The sequence below is a fragment of the Podarcis melisellensis genome, assembly GCF_964234715.1.
Source record: "Podarcis melisellensis genome assembly, chromosome: 7".
Taxonomy (NCBI): domain Eukaryota; kingdom Metazoa; phylum Chordata; class Lepidosauria; order Squamata; family Lacertidae; genus Podarcis; species Podarcis melisellensis.
Genome location: NC_138539.1, coordinates 25134087 through 25150927, shown reverse-complemented (window position 1 = coordinate 25150927; position 16841 = coordinate 25134087). Strand labels below are relative to the sequence as shown.

General features: G+C 44.9%; 2 protein-coding genes across 8 annotated transcripts in view; both read left to right on the top strand.

The window, feature by feature from the left end:
• Nucleotides 1–5254, top strand: part of DPY19L4 (dpy-19 like 4) — a 55360-nt gene extending 50106 nt beyond the window's left edge. Inside the window, exons 17-19 of the mRNA XM_081919716.1 lie at nucleotides 745–877; nucleotides 1480–1638; nucleotides 2054–5254. Coding sequence (XP_081775842.1) covers nucleotides 745–877; nucleotides 1480–1638; nucleotides 2054–2218 — 457 coding nt within the window. The 3' untranslated portion in view covers nucleotides 2219–5254. The remainder of the gene's footprint in view (nucleotides 1–744; nucleotides 878–1479; nucleotides 1639–2053) is intronic.
• Nucleotides 5255–6535: 1281 nt separating this feature from the next.
• LOC309374604 (neural-cadherin-like) overlaps nucleotides 6536–16841 on the top strand; it is a 55682-nt gene continuing 45376 nt past the window's right edge. For 4 of the 7 annotated variants that reach the window (XR_014170644.1, XM_081919677.1, XM_081919676.1 and 1 more), the window contains exons 1-2: nucleotides 7601–7796; nucleotides 16640–16834. Coding sequence is in view for 6 of the 7 variants with exons in the window: in XM_081919677.1 (XP_081775803.1) it covers nucleotides 7661–7796; nucleotides 16640–16834 (331 nt within the window). In the remaining variant the exon portion in view is untranslated. Of the gene's footprint in view, nucleotides 7797–16639; nucleotides 16835–16841 lie in introns of all 7 variants that reach the window. The other 3 variants (XM_081919675.1, XM_081919678.1, XM_081919674.1) reach the window with 2 other exon arrangements.

Below are 16841 nucleotides of genomic sequence, written 5' to 3'. Positions count from 1 at the left end.
CGCAGCCTGGAGTGGTGTGATGTGTTGCGGCACCGTTTATCTTTTGCCTTAGACAGCTAGATGTCTTAGACTCACCTTGCCTTCACTGCTGCATTTTGCACCAGCTGAAGTTTGCAAATACTTTTCAGAGGCAGCCACACACAGAGTGCCGTAAAGGTAAAGGGACCCCTGACCATTAGGTCCAGTCGTGACCGACTCTGGGGTTGCGGTGCTCATCTCGCTTTAGTGGCCGAGGGAGCCGGCGTACAGCTTCTGGGTCATGTAGCCAGCATGACTAAGCCGCTTCTGGCGCACCAGAGCAGCGCACGGAAATGCCGTTTACCTTCCCGCCGGAGCGGTACCTATTTATTTACTTGCACCATGATGTGCTTTTGAACGGCTAGGTTGGCAGGAGCAGGGACGGAGCAACGGGAGCTCACCCCGTTGCGGGAATTCGAACCGCCAACCTTCTGATCGGCAAGCCCTAGGCTCTGTGGTTTAACTCACAGCGCCACCCGCGTCCCTACAGAGTGCCTTATCATTCTCTAATCCTCATGGAACTAAAGGGTGGTGACTGTGGCCCAATACACCCTCTCTAGGAACAGGCGCCGTGAGCACTGCAGTCTTAAGCTGTGTAAGAGCACCCTTGGCTGTGGCTGCTATGTGGAAGCACAGCCAGGTCCCAAGAGCATTTTCAGGCTGTACTGTATAATTTTATAGAATTACATAAGTGAGGACATGGTTTCTCCCCCCCCCCCCCCGCAGAAGACAGGCTCCTATTGCTGCTGTGTTTGCCGGCAGTCCGCAGTTGATGGGCACGATCAAGTTGTGCACTGGCTGGATGGTGACCAATCTGCCCCTGTATAATGATGAGGATCTGCAAAAGAGGAATGAGAATGTGAGTCATCTTGGCTTTGTACCATATTTAAAGGGCTTCTCATGTTTTGTAGTGTACGTTGAAATCTTTGCTGGGGATAATGTTTCTGTTATTCCCATTCCATAGGCGGGAAATGAAAGCTGAAACTTCCTCATGTATTTTGAGTACAAGCTGAGAAAGTTAGAAAGTTAAGTTCATTCAAATCAACAGAAATTTAAACTCCACACTGTATTATTGTTGCTGAGGATTCTTCCAAGTGGAAATAAAAACCATTTAACTCAATGGGGTCTGGTGTAAGTCTGTGTAGGATTCAGGAGTAAAACTCACTGATTTTTACCATGTGCCTAATTTACACTCGATTGCACCCTTTGTTTACTGGCCTTAGTGGCTCTGACCCAAATATCTCTGTGGAGTTCAGTCTATGTTCTTTTGCCTCTAGTTCCAATGTGGAAGTTGATCAGCCATTTCACCCCCATAGAGAAGGATTCTTGAGGGTGACTGCTTTTGTTTGACACATGATGAAAAGTTTTGTTTAAAATTCTTGCATTAGAATTGTTTCCCCCCCACCCCATTAATTAATGAATAAGGTTTTTAAATTTCGATTGCACATTTGAATCCTACAGATTTTTCAGATCTATTCCAAAAGATCAGCTGAAGATATTTACAAGATACTCACGTCATACAAAGCCACCTATTTGGTTATAGAGGATTCCATTTGCAATGAGGTGGGGCCTGTGAGGGGATGCCGGGTCAAAGACTTACTGGATATTGCCAACGGCCATGTAAGTAGCACCTCGAGCTTCTGTCAAAATTCTTTTGCAAGTTTCCTTTTAGAAGGCATAAAGTTTCAAATAGGATTATTTGAATATTATTCATCATAGAATAATTGAGTTGGAAAAGTCATCTAGTTCAATCCCCCTACAATGCGGGAACTAGGTCATCCATGACACAGGTAGCTTGCATTGAATTTTCTCATATGGGATAATAGATTCCGTGCTGTTGATGAGTGGCTCCTACATTCTACAATATACTTTTAGAAAGAATTGTTGCTGTACAAATGAAATGTTCCTCTCTCTCTTTCTCCAGCACAGCTAGACTAGTGTTGATAGTTTCGCAGATCATGAAATTAAGAATCAGTTAATGTCAGTCCTTTGTGTGCATTGAATTAAAATACACATTTTCCTTCTTTCTCCCCAGGTGTATTATGAAGAAAACGACAGCTATGGCTACTCTAAATATGGACGGTTTTGTCAGGAGATCAAAATGAACTATTCTCCGTACGTGAACTACTTCACTCGAGTATACTGGAACAGATCCTATTACGTATACAAAATCAACACTGTGATATCCTTCCAGTCCTGAGATGCCATTTTGAAGACTGACTTGAGTTGGCAGAATTCCTAAATGGGAAGAGGTCATTTACGAACGTACTTTTTTATATCCCATATACAGTATAAACACACACACACGCACACACACACACCCTTGAGAACATGCAAAACGGTACCTGACTGGAATACTGCAGACAGACTACAGAGCAGCGAAAGCGAGAGATGTTGCAAGGCCATGCGAGTAGAATATGGACTGTCTTCCATATTTTAAAATACCTCTTCCCAGCTTTTCCAGTTTTAACCTTATTTTAATGTGCATTGATTTTCTTTTATTTTTTTCATTGTTTATAGCAACTGCTGCCTTTAAGTAGTTTTATTTACTTGGTTAAATATAAAAAAGGAACGTGTAAACCTTCTGGGCATGATCCTGAAGCTATGCATATTTATCTGGGGTTGTGGGAGGATATTCAGTCCTTTTTGGAGCTGCAGGTTCCCACCATATCTTTTTAATGAATGGAAGTGGAGCAGGAGGGTTTGGAGATTGCTGGAAATTATTCGGGTTGGGTGGGGTATGAGTTGTATACAGGGTATTGCTTGGCTGAGATTGATTCTTGTTAATCATGGTTGCTAGCTATGATCTGCTTTCTGGCAGATCTGTCATTGATCGTCAATGGGGCACAATTTTATCCTACATTTGTGGAAAGACTATATCCTAAGAAGGTAGCACACAGTGGATTACATGTCTTTAAAAAAGAAATCAGTGTCCCAAATAAGAGTTTACTCTTAATATGTACAATTTTCTTTGAAATGTGTAGATGTGTTTTAGGAATATACATCCAATATTATGATGGAGACCTTCTAATTGTTTCAAATATACAATTTAGTCCCTAAACAGGAAAGGGCTTGGAGAGGTTTGGCTTAACCATTTTGCAGAACTGTGCGTCTGCTTAAATATGATGGATGGGGTTAATCACTTTGATCTGGTTTTATAGCCTCGTTAAAAGTTATTTCTCGAATTGGATTTTAAAAACCACACACTGAAGACCAAGCTGATAACTTTGGGTTGAGTTGTTTTTAAAAATTTAAATATTGTTATGGGACCTTAGCAATTTCTCTTCACGTATTTATGCTGTTGTTCTTGGTAATCTTTACTTTTCTGTGTGTCCCCTCCCCCCATCCCTCTGAGTTTGATATTTATGGTCTTTCAAAAACAACAACCCTGAAGAGTTTGTTTTTTTTAAAGTGTAAGCTGTGAGAGCATTCCTTCTGTGCTTCACAGAAAGCCTTCTATCCACTGACTAGAACTGAAATTCCAGATGTTGGCATTTTCATTCAAGGTACACAAACATGAGAACAACCAGGCAAAGCAGTTTTAGTATGTGTATATTTTATTACACATGTCATGTGTGGTACTCATTGCTGCCTATTTTATGCAGGACCAACAACTTGGTTGTAATATTTTGAAGAGGAATTCATTATGAAGAACTCCAGCTCATAGAACTTAAAATCATATTGGTGTTATGATTTCTGAGAGGGTATATATTGTACTGCTGAGTGATTGGATGTAAAATGCCTTATGACAGTAGCCTTGAGATGCATTCACTTCGACAATGTCTGTATCCGTGAGGTTTTGTTTTAATGCTGCAGTCATTCTCTGTGTTCCTTTACAAATGCAATTATGCCTCTGCATTGGAAAAAAAAATTCTGATGCTGCAATAAATTGCATCAGACGCACTTACCTTGAATTTACTGCAAGGGAATTTACGTTTCAATACTGTTTTGTACTGACTGAAGGGCTGCCCGTTTTGACATGTTTCCGGCATCAAATACTCCACCTCCCTTCACCAGGCACTGCCGTGGTGTAATCACCTTTGATTTCTATGAGGCTTCCATGGAAATAGATGCAGATCATGCAGTAACATCAATATGTCTGGCCAGCTCTAATACAATATCATTAATGGAGGTAAACCAGCAACCTCTATGGGAGTCTCTAATGTTCATGAATTCCACTCCTAACTATTGCACTTCTGTGCTGGCTGAATCACTTCAGCCCTAACAGTCTTGCTCAAAATGCAGTTCTATCTCCGCTTCTGAAACGGGCTCCTTTTGAGTATTTACTCCAGTGCTGAGTAACTTTGAGCTTGTCCACACAGTTGAAGATGAGCTTGTTTTCCAGCTTGAAATTTTGTTTTATAAGTTGCTTTGAGCATAGAGCGCATAAGCCCTTACCCCTGATTTTTAAGTAGTGATGCTGCTTAACCGTATCCCACTCCTCATGCTTGAAGAGAAATGAAATCCGATAGCTCTCAAGTTCCAGAAACTTATTACAGCAACAAGGGGTGGAAAGTGCCCCTCTGCTAACAGAGATGGAGGTACTCCACCTGGAAGTCCCCTTAATGTCTGTAGAGAAGAGGGAAACAGGACATGGTGGGAACAAGTACGTATTCCTCCCCACAGTAGCCAATGGGAAGGTAGAAGAAAAAAGCTACCCCTTGCCCTGTCCACGGCAAAATCTCAGGACAATGGATGAGGACAGCTGCTATTCTCCCTGTTGCAAATGTGCAGTGGGATTGCTCTGTTTTGTAAGCTTTCTCTGTGAGTTGTGGGACCTTTTGAAATCAAATTTGCAGCTGTGGAAGGAGGAGGTGGTGGCTCTCATGGCCTCTGGTTAGATAAAACCTTCACAAACTGTGATAGTGCTTTTTCCCCCATAGAGAAAAAAGTAGCAAAAAAATTAAAACTGCAAATCTAAAGTTGGTTATTGGACTAGCTGTTGAATAGCCAGAAGTGGGAGGTAGATGAGGTCTTTTTATTTTTATTAGTTGTGCAAAATGCAGCATTTTCCTAACATTCCCTGAAGACTTTGAAGGTGGTATTTAGAAAGCTTGAAAGCATCCCTCTAATTAAGTGCTTTTCGGGCATAACCTGTTATGGTTCTAATGAATGGAGAAATAACTAGTCCTTAAAAAAAAAGCATTCAAACCTCTTGCTGTCGATGTTGCAGTCCAGTTGGAACATGTGCCTTGTAAACCTTTTTTTATTAAAGAAACAAACTCTAACCTCTGCACATTTTGTTGATTCTTTTTATGTCTAAAATCCACAGTTGAATTTCAGTAGGGACAAATGTCGGGTTCTACACTTAGGCAAGAAGAACTAGCTGCACAAATATAAGATGGGGGACACCTGGATTGCCGGTAGTATAAGTGAAAAGGACCCTAGGGGTCTTAGTAGACCACAAGCTTAACGTAACAGTGTGATGCAGCAGCAAAAAAAGCTGCTGCTATTCTAGACTGCATCAACTGGATTATAGTGTCCTAATCAAGGGAAGTAATAGTAGCACTCTATTCTGCCTTGGTCAGACCACACCTGGAGTACTGTGTCCAGTTCTGGGCACCACAATTTAAGAAGGATATTGACAAGCTAGAATGTGGCAGAGGAGGGCAGCCAAGATGATTAAGGGTCTTGAAACCAAGCCTTAGAGGGAATAGTTGAGGGAACTGGGTATGCTTAGCCTGGAAAAGAGGATACTGAGAGAAGATATGATAGCCTTCTTCAAGTATCTAAAGGGCTGTCACATGGAGGAAGCATGTTTTCTCCTGCTCCAGAGGGTAGGACTGGAAACAACAGATTAACTTACAAGAAAGGAGATTCCGACTAAACATCAGGAAGAACTTTCTGACAATAAGAGCTGTTTGACAGTGGAATGGACTCCCATGAAAGGTGATTGACTCTCCTTCCAGGAAGATACATATTCTGGGTCCTATGGAGCAGTTGATGCAGCCTGAGACTTCTGCACTGAAGGTGCTGATGTGCTTTTCGCTTCAAGCCCATAGCTGTCAACTTTCAGATTTGAAAATAAGGGATCAGCAGCCTCGAAAATAAGGGATATATATCTAACAATCCGGGATAGCAGCGGGAAACGGCGCTGGAATAAGGGAATTTCTCGCAAAAAAAGGGAAGGTTGACAGCTATGTTCAAGCCCCTATTGGTTCTAGGACACAGCGGGGCGGGGGAAGGTGGCCTACGGACCCGTCTCTTGGATGAACTTTCTTCTCTTCTGCGACATCTGGCGCACTTTCCCCTGTCTCAAGTCTGCCCTGACTCTTCCTCCTGCCTTGCGGGTGGCATCACCCCCCCAATCCACTGGTCATCGCTTCTGCGAGACACTGGCGTAACGTAGGGGGTGCAGGGGGGCCGGCCGCACCGGGCGCAACATCTGGGGGTTAGGGTTAGGGGGCGCAAATTACTTGCCTTGCCCCGGGTGCTGACAACCCACGCTACGCCACTGCTGCGAGAGTGACCTTACGCACAGAATCTGCAAACACGTATCTGTTTGGAGAAAGCGCGGGCCGTTTTATCACACCATCGACTCACACGGAACAAGTTTCTAGGCAAACGGGCTCCTCCTCCGCTCATCCGATTGGCGGCTCTTGCGCGGAGGGCGGCGCGTCCGTCCCGTCCGTCCCTCCACGTGGAGTCGGCGGTGCTGGCGCGCAGTCTCGGGCTGCTGGAGAACTTGCCCCGTCTCCGGGAATCGCTCGGCGCCGCACCTCGGGGGAGAATGAGGGACTCGCCGGCCGGGGCCCGCCGATGGCTCCTCTTCCTCTGGCTGGCGGCCGGCTCGGGCGGCTCCCCGTGCCGCTGGCCCGCCTCGCCGCGCGCGCTCTGCTTCTATGGGCAGGTGCCCGAGAACAGCCCTCCGGGGACGCGGGTGCAAGGGCTGCGGGTGCCGCTGCGGAGGCTGCTGCTGCGGGCGCCGACGCCGGGAGCCGCCTGGGCCCTGGAGGGCGACGGCGCCTCGCACTTCGCCCTGCAGCTGCTCCCGCCCGGGGCTCCCCGTCGGCGGCCGGCGCTGCTGCTGCTTTTGCGCACGGCCGAGCGCTTGGACCGGGAGGCGCGCCCGCGCTACAGCCTGTCGCTGACGGGCCCCTCGAGGGCGGCGCTGCTGCTCCGGCTGCGGGTGCTGGACCGCAACGACCACCGGCCTCGCTTCCCGCCGGGCCCGGCGCCGCCCCTCGAGGTGGACGAGCTGGCGCCGCTGGGCTCCGAGGTGGCGCGCCTGCGCGCCCTGGACGCCGACGAAGGCGCCAACGCGCGCCTCACCTACGGCTCGTGGCCCGGCGCCTCCGAGCCGGGCCGCCGCCTCTTCGTGGTGCCGCGCAGCGGGCAGGTGCTCACCGTGGGCTCCCTGCTGGGCCTGCGCCGCCTCAGCCTCTGGGTCTCGGCCCAGGACCACGGCCTGCCCCGGCCCTTGCGCAGCCCCGCCAGGCGCCTGGAGCTGGCCGTGAGGAAGAGGACGACGACGACGAGCGCCGTCCAAGGCGCTGCTCCGTCGCCGCGCAAGGCTCGCGCCCTGGCCGCCTCCTCCAGCCCCAGCTACAAAGTCCGCGTCCCCGTCGGGGCGCCTGCGGGGGAGCTCATCTTCACCGTCCCGGACACGCGCTACCAGGAGGCCGGCGGCAGCTGGTTCGAGATGGTCTCTCCGGCCGCGGCGGGGGCTTTCCCGGTGGAGCTGGACAGGGGCTCCGGCCGACTGTCCCTCGTCCGGCAGCTGGAGAGGGGAGGCCGGACGGAGGTGGTGGTCAAGGTGCATCGGATAGACGGGCAAGGTGAGACTGCCTCACAGGTGGGAAGCCTGCTAAGGCGTGGGGGTCTCTGAGCAGGTGCGGAGCCGATGCAGTGACATCTTAGGGGTTTTAATAAAAACAACAGGTATAATAAGCCAGTCCTTTACTCAAAGTATACCTTTTGGGAAAACAAAAAAAATTCCTTCCAGTAGCACCTTAAAGACCAACTAAGTTAGTTCTTGGCATGAGCTTTCGTGTGCATGCACACTTCTTCAGATACCTGTATCTGAAGAAGTGTGCATGCACACGAAAGCTCATACCAAGAACTAACTTAGTTGGTCTTTAAGGTGCTACTGGAAGGAATTTTTTTTGTTTTGACTATGGCAGACCAACACGGCTACCTATCTGTAACTGGAACTATGGAAGGCACCACATTGAGCCGCATGAAATGGAAGTCCATCAACCTCACCAAGAAACTTGCACAGGTACAGACTGATATCTTCTTTCTTACTAAATGCAAGAACCTGGACATTATACCCAAGGGTCTTAGAATTAAGAACCCTCTACAATCCACATATCCCACTGAATATGCAAAAGGTATCTGAAGAAGTGTGCATGCACACGAAAGCTCATACCAAGAACTAACTTAGTTGGTCTTTAAGGTGCTACTGGAAGGAATTTTTTTTGTTTTGACTATGGCAGACCAACACGGCTACCTATCTGTAACTATACCTTTTGGGGTTGTCCACACAGAAATTTAAAGTAAACGTCATAGCGATGCAATAAGATTGAGAATAATGAAACCATCTATCTATCTAAATGCAGCATATTCTAAAATGCTTGGGCCTGATGCTGAAGGGAACACAGTGTTAAGTGTGTTGCGTGATTTCTTGGGATAGCAATGTTTTTGTGGGAACAACACTGAAGCAGCATGTAGACTGAAAGATTGGTGCCTTCATTCATGTGATTATTTCAAAAAGGATGCTGGAGTTCACAGGCTCATTCCCTTTTTAATTATTTTGATTTAAAGCATATATTGACTTGTGTGGGAGATTGCATACCTTAGAAATGCATCAAGTCTGTAAATAAACCTACTGAGCAGAAATTCTGCCTCCTAATTCTTCAGACTTGTGATACAGCTACTCTCCATAGATGAGACTTGTCTAATGCTTCAAAGTACACATCGTGCTCAAGTGTTCGTAATTTTGCTCAGCCTTTTTCTCAAATGAAAATGGCCACAGGTCTGGTGGATGGGAAGGAGGTGATTCACTCTTTCGCCTTGGACCATTTCTCCTGATGGGAAAAGTACACAATCCTTTCATGTTTTCCCTTTGGGGAGAAGAAGGACATGGGAGAGCAATATTTGATTAGAAAAATGGTTTGAGAGGCTCTTCCACCTCCCTCATTTCTTTGTTTGAGATTGCAGCCTCCAGATTGCTGCTGCTTATTGTAAAAGAAAAAAGTCAGGACAGGTAAACACAATGTCACGCTGTTTGATCCCAGGTGGCAGACGTTTTGATTTTTCTTCAACTTTGTATTTTATAGTTTAGCTGTGTGAGTTCATCATTTGTAAAGATTTCAGCAGTTTGGCGCAGAATATAGAGTTATGGTGCAAACATTCACAAGCAAACAAGACATGCTAAAGCACATTTCAAGCTGTACATCCTATTATCCTTGGCAAACAGTGTGTGGACTGAGGGATCCTTCCTAACCAGTGTGAAAATGGTTGCTTGTTTGCACAAAACTACAGTTATTTCAAATATGCTGTTTGCTTTTGAATAAATGCAGCTTCCTTTCTAAAGAGAGACGTCATTAAACAGGTGCAGCTGCAATATCCGAAAGTGCAGTATTCATATTCATTGTTTACATTCCTTGATTGCAACCCACCCCACCCCCAGTGAAAGCATAGTGATTCAGCCTCTTGAGAATCTTGTTTCTTTTTTCTGGGGAAAAAAATAAGTTTCTAGTCTTCAAAACTTCTAAGATGGAACTGAATGTAGTGGAGCAAGTCCCTTTATTATCACTAACCAAAATGTCACAAAAAGCGCACAAGCTCTTTGAGTCCAGCAAAACTCTCTATCATGCTGGATTTTAAGCAAAATGGGAAGGACGGGGAGCGGTGATAAGAGAGCTTGTTTGATTTTGAAGCCATGGTGTCTGGATTTTCAGTAGTACACCTTCCTTCTCTAAGTAGAGGCAAGTGCCCATATCAGGGATAGCAAATTTTCTGCCCTCCAGATGTTACTGAACTACAACTTGCCCGTTGACTGTGCTGTCTGGGGCGCCTCTTGCTATCTACCGGTACATGCAGGTGGTACTGTTAAAGGATATGTTATTGGTCATAGAGATTGAACATATTTAGATACACTTTGTATATGTGTTCTAAAGCTTCCTCTTTGTTTCCGATCCCTGGACTTCAGTGTAAGTTGAGGTTTCACACTCACAAGGGCTAACAACACATTTATTTATTTTTGGTCATATGAAGAAGCCAGATGTGTTCTCAAGGTGCTAACCCTGTACCTGTTGCAGCAGGGATGGGTAGCCTGTAGCCCTCCAGATATAGCAGGGTCAATGGCTAGGGATAATGGGAGTTGTATCTGGAGGGCCACACTGAGCTGTGGAGCCTCTCCAAGTGGCTTAGTTTCCATCTCATATGAGGCTTTCCATTGACGTAATCTAGACAGTGTCTTAGTGCAGGTTTGATGCAACAACATCCAGATCTTTCCCATGCTTACAGTGTACATTTCTGTTTGCAAATGTCATGGATGAGGACATGGTAACAGAGGTCAGGCCATTTCTCCATCTGGTCCAGTATTGTCCTCTCTGGCATCAGAGTCACAGGCAGATGCTCTTTCCCACCAGCTGCTACTTGATCTCAGGGGCTGAACCTGGGACCTTCTTCATTCAAAACAGTGACAGAGAACCTCTGGCCCTCCAGGTGTTCCTAGGTTCCAGTTCTTACTAGAGCCAACCACCATGGCCAACGATCCTAGATGATGGCAGTTGTGATCCAAGAGGGTGACAAGATCCTCACTTCCTATTGTAAACCGCATGCTCTACTACATCCCTTGAATATTTTAAATAGCTATTTTTAACTGTCCTTATGGATGATTTTAGGGACGCGGGTGGCGCTGTGGGTTAAACCACAGACCCTAGGACTTGCCGATCAGAAGGTTGGTGGTTCGGGTCCCCGCAACGGGGTGAGCTCCCGTTGCTCGGTCCCTGTTCCTGCCAACCTGGCAGTTTGAAAGCACGTCAAAGTGCAAGTAGATAAATAGGTACCACTCTGGCAGGAAGGTAAACGGCATTTCCGTGCGCTGCTCTGGTTCGCCAGAAGCGGCTTAGTCATGCTGGCCACATGATCCAGAAGCTGTACGCCGGCTCCTTCGGCCAATAAAGTGAGATGAGTGCTGCAACCCCAGAGTCGGCCACGACTGGACCTAATGGTCAGGGGTCCCTTTACCTTTACCTATGGACGATTTTACTGTTTGGTTCTTTTTGCAAACAGCTTTGAGTTTTTCTTACAACCAAGTGGTGTCTAAATTTTATGAAATGTATAAATAATAAAATATTGAGCTGCGCTTTGCCTCCGTGCCAGCCCCTCAAACGATTTAGTCCCATCCACCTCCACTGCATTAAAAGTCCAGACAAGGCTTTTTGTGCAGGCTTGATCTAGCTTATTAAGTTAAAAGCAGGCAAACGGATGAAAGGTATTGCTGTGTTAACTTGTGAAGCCGACTGCACAATCGGCGTGCTGCTCTTCTGCATTGTTGTTCTTTAAAAAGAGCTTATTATGATCTCTGCCATGATCCTCTTTGCAAAGCTGTGTTCTGCTTCATCCTGTGCCCAATAACAATATCGACAAGACAAAACGCCTCGGGGTGGAAATAATTCCAGTGATCATGTAGGACAAGGTCATAGCCGCACTTCCTTTAGAGCAGCTGTTCAAAATTACATTACATTTGGAAATCTTCAAAATAAAACATGCTGGAAAAATGTCTGTGGGGTTGCTTATAACTGTTAAGCAGTTCTATTAAGTTTTACAAATGCACTCGGAAGAATTGGCAAAAACCAACCCATTGGTGGCTCTTGCGATGGTGGAATACTGTGGAATTCCAAGCTTGACCCAGATGTATTTCATGGCTGCATGGAGCAAACAGCCCTTTACCAACATCCATTATGTGGACTATAAAGATGAAGGAAATGTAAAGAGAATTCTGTAATTTTTTTAGTGCCGTTCATTTGAGTAGGATTACACTTAAACAGACAGTACAAAGTTTATTAGACTTCTTGATCCCTCGCTACCCAGAGGTCTCCGAACGATTCACAGCACATTTAAAAACAAAGTATAAATAAGCTATATAATGAAAATGGAATAAAGCAACTCCCATAATAACCACATGTTGAGGAAGTTATCTCTCAACTTCAATTTCCTACCTATAAAATGGAAATACACCTAGTGCATAGAATTCTTTAAGGATAAACTAGTTCAGGCAATGTTATTGCCCACCATGGATATTACGAAAAAGTAGGTTTGATGCTTTGCTGTCTCTGGTTTCGTTATTTTGTGTGCTATTCTCATCGTCTTTCAAGGTTTCTGTACATTGCTCTGTCATCTCAGAACACCCCCAGTCATGAATGGCTATAAGCTTTCTGTGCCTCCTTGTCCCTGGGAGTCTAATTTAGTCTGTGGGGGTCCCAATTAGCAAAGGAAACAGATAATTACAAAAGCCAATTTAATCTCCAAATTAGTCTAAATTTTTAAAGATAGGAAAATACAAAATCCATTAAATTCCCAGGACTGCTTCTTTGTACTGTACTGGTCGTTATTGCTTTCCTTTTCTTCCAGTATAAATCCATCCTTTGTGTCCTTCCCCTTGATCTTGCTGAGGCTCTTGGTGTCTGCCCTACTTGAGAGACAAAGTGACCATAAGCTGCATATTGAACCCTGCCGCAGCTTCATGAAAGTGAAAAAAAAGGACCTTTTGTGAGCGTTTGAGAGGAGTTCCAAGAGCTCCATCACCTTATTTCTTAGCAAAATGGAAAGCCTAAAAGAACAGGGTGTAAAAAAGGAAAAAAAGTTATATGTTCTGTATTTCTGAAGTGTGGCTGCTGATTGTCCTTTAACACTGTATAACAAATCAACTCATATGTATAACATTTATCATAGAGCCCATAACGGATGTCCTCTGAGTGTTAAAAGTGTGTATTCTAAAAAATGCACTTTTCAGATAGATCAAACACAGAGTTAAGTGCAATGAAAACCGATTTGAATTAAAATGGAACTAAATTAAAAATGGTCCACATTTTGCCAGATGAATTAAATTTTCATCAGTTCACCCAGAAGTTATAGGAATGACTTCAGATATATTTTTGAACTATTTCAGTGAATTTGTTCCCGGCAGTACCTCATGTGATGAACCAAATATATGTCTCTTCTTTAAGCAGCTTATGTTTATTATTGATTTGTATACTCTTGGAATAAGTTGGTGGGACGAAAGTGTAGCAGCAGTGGTTTGCATTCAGTTTTCAACACTTATTTTGGGCTGAGTAAACTTGCCCAGACCAGGCCCGTGTGGTTTAAGTAGGTAGTAATATCCTGCCCCCGCCCGCCCCCCGCACTCTACTGTATCAGTTTGGCTTAAACATCCTGCTGATTTTGTGTCTTGCCAGATCTCTTTCTTGTGGTGACAGATCAGTATTGACAAATAGCTTGGCTGTAACATCAAGCTGTTTATGTCAACGGAACAAAATGTTGTGTGGTCATATTGATTCAGCAGTAGCTGAACGCTTTTGTATGTCTGATTTTTTTTTTTTTTTGTCGGGCGGGGGCTTGGTTGAAAATCAGGAGACAGGGAGGCACATTTCGTTGTCTGTAAAATGCCCGTCTGATGTAGCACTGATGTTAAGTATTTGGGTACTTCTGGATTTTTGGCTAATAGCATGTAACATTCTAAACGCAAGACGGTAATTTGGTTGGCTTTTGTTCCATTTGAAAAGCGTGTCTTGAGCACAAACCACAGGAATTGTTTCTTCACCAAAAGCCCCTTCAACACAATCATCAAAGTTGGCAGCATTGTGTAAGTAGCCAGCCCGTGTTAGAAACTCAGCTATATAAGCTAGGCTCCTTAAACCAGGGTTACAGTCACCAAAATAGAATACCTAGTTGCCATTTTGCCAGACAGCTTTGAAAGTCATATTTTTCAATACAACTTTTTGGTTCCTGAAATTCATTCTGATTGTGCAGATAAAATATAATGGATAGAATTCTCCAGCATGTGTTGCTAGTGCGTGAAAACAGTCAAGATCCAAGGCGTGGCACCTCCAGATGGTGGAGACGTCAGGTGCCATCCTGGTGTCTGGGCATCTTCACTTGGTCGCAAGTGGCCGAGAGCCAGGTGCAAAGTGCACCTGGTGCCTGGTGAATTTTGAACGATGTAGCCAGCCACCAGTAAAGTATGGAAACTAAACTTGTGTGAGTGCATCTGGAATTATTAAAAGCCATTGTCAAGCAAAGGTGGTTGTCTCTTTCTAAGTGGCTTTAGTTAATCAAGTCAACCTCAGTAAGGCCTCTTTTTAATCAAGTAAGTTAAGTCTCTTAGCCTCAGTTTTCTTGTCAGTGCCTATAAAAGAGTGCTTTTCATGTATTTATAATACACCATTGTTCACTTACGGATATAAAAATGCAGTGGTCTCTCATTGGGGCACCATCCAGACCCAAACCTGCTTGGCATTAGCAAGATGGCCAACAGCTCCCATCATCTCTGATCGTTGGCCATGTTAGCCAAAGACCATTATCCATTTCAAGATGGTTTTGAAGGTGAATTATATTTATTTATTTATTTCATAAAATTTACATACCGCTTGATTGTAAAAACAAAGCAGAACACCCCAGATGAGTTTACACAAAAAAAGAGGGTTTAAAGGAGGGCTGCAAGGCATTTGAGATGCTGAAAATGCTACAGAAAACTGGTGAAGCTCCAGTTCTTTGTGCCGAATCCATACCTGCTCTTTGCTTGAGCAGAAATTAAAACTAATCAAGGTCCAGATAGCATTTTCTGTTGGTGTGCCCTGTTCGCTGGCCAGGTTTTAGATTTCATTGGTTTCATAAAGCAGTGCTGGATTTAGGACAGTGCAGGAGGTTTCCCCGAACCGAGGGAGCACAAAATAATAAATGAATTATTGCGATAATAAGAAATATTTTGTCCTCACTCAGGGCACTATATTACCAAAGTCCTTCCCTGCAGAATGGCTCAAGTTCAAACATAAGCCAGTTTGCATCGATTGCTTTAGCTTGTTGTCCTCTGGCTATTAAGTGACCTATGTGCAAATTAGTGGGTGAGCTCCGTGAGTGGTTTCTGAGAGCTTGTTTGTATGCTGTAATGATGGACTTAATGCCTTGTGGGGTTTTTTGCATTGCAGTGGGATTATAAATCTGTCGCTTACTAACTTTGGAAGGTGGTGGACTCTCCTTCATTGGAGGTTTTTAAGCAAAGTTTGGGTGGCCATCAGTCATGGGTGCTTTAGTTGAGAGTCCTGCATTGGACTAGATGACCATCTGGTTCCCTTCCAGCTCTACAATTCTGTGAGCAACAGGGAGGTAGTTGTCAGGAGCTCAGCCTGCACTCGAGTAGGACCCTGGCAGAGACACATGCCCGACTGGCATGTTCTCTCCCTCCTGGTCAACCGTTCGGGAGCTTCATAAGCTTTCTTCAGCCCGAACATCACAGTGACCGGTGCCAACAGACACTAGCACACTTAGGGATCCGCAGTCTTCGCAACTTGCGTGATAGACCTCAGCATTTTGGCTAATCTACTTTATTTACATATAAACACACACGGAGCACTGCAACATGGCTCCCTCTCTCTCTAGCATCAGACAGCAAAGAGTAAAAACAAAGGACAATAGTCCCACTTCACGGAACACAGTAACACAAACATCCTGTCTCCGTCACTTCCCACTCTGTGGAGTCAAAATATACACCGTCATGCGAAAGACAAAAATCCCATGACTGTAATCATGGAGCAGGAATTGTAACAGTTCTCACCCCCCCCCCCCCAATCCCACCGTTGGTTTTGATATTCCTTGAAACAGTCCCTCTTCTGATCAAAATAAAAACAGAGTGGGGCTTTCAGGAAGGAGTATAGGTGGGAAAGAATTCAGCACTCACTCCCTGCCTACCCCATTTCCTTACAAAATTCTTTTTCTTACACATGCAATTTATAGTTATTCAGTGGCTACCTATCTTCTGTACATGCTAAGATGCCCACTGAAATACATGGGGTCCTTCCTAGCATCCAAAGGAATGCATTAAACCAAGACAAAGGATTCTTATCATACCATTTGTGTTAATTAGCTGTCCAATTAATTAGCCAAGATATTGGTGCTATATATCAGTGTTTCCCAACCTTGGGCCTCCAGCTGTTTTTGCACTACAATTCCCATCATCCCTGGCCACTGGTCTTGCTAGCGAGGGATGATGGGAGTTGTAGTCCGAAAACAGCTGGAGGCCCAAGGTTGGGGAACACTGCTATATATGACAGTTCCTGACAAATGATTTTTTGTGCTGTTACAGGTGTTAATACAACCATCTTGGCAGTCAACCACTAATCTTCTGCTGTAAAAGGTTGAAGATGTGCCTGCTGAACTTAAGCTCTAATTATTACTGACAGCTCCCACCTTATCATGTTCTCCTGCCAGCTAAGAGTAGGGCTAGGCGATACCTGGTTCTCAACATCACAATATATAACCAGCTAAATATATTGATATCACAATATATATCTGTGGTGACGGAGGGCCTTGCTGGGCCTCCCTGTGCCTCTCTGTGTAAGCTCCCAAATTCTTATTTACCGGTACTTACTTCTTTTTTCTGTATCCCTTGCAGACCATGACTGGTATTTGTGCCGTGTGGTGATTATAGCCGTTGAAGAGGAACTCATCTCTTGGGAAATGTATCCGTACCCTTATTTGGCACGTGTTGATCCTGACGCTCGAGCAGGCACATCAGTCTATCAACTTGTCGCCCATTACAGTGGTAATGAAAATTCTAGTGTTGGGATATCCTATGCTCTGGTTGCAGGTAAATA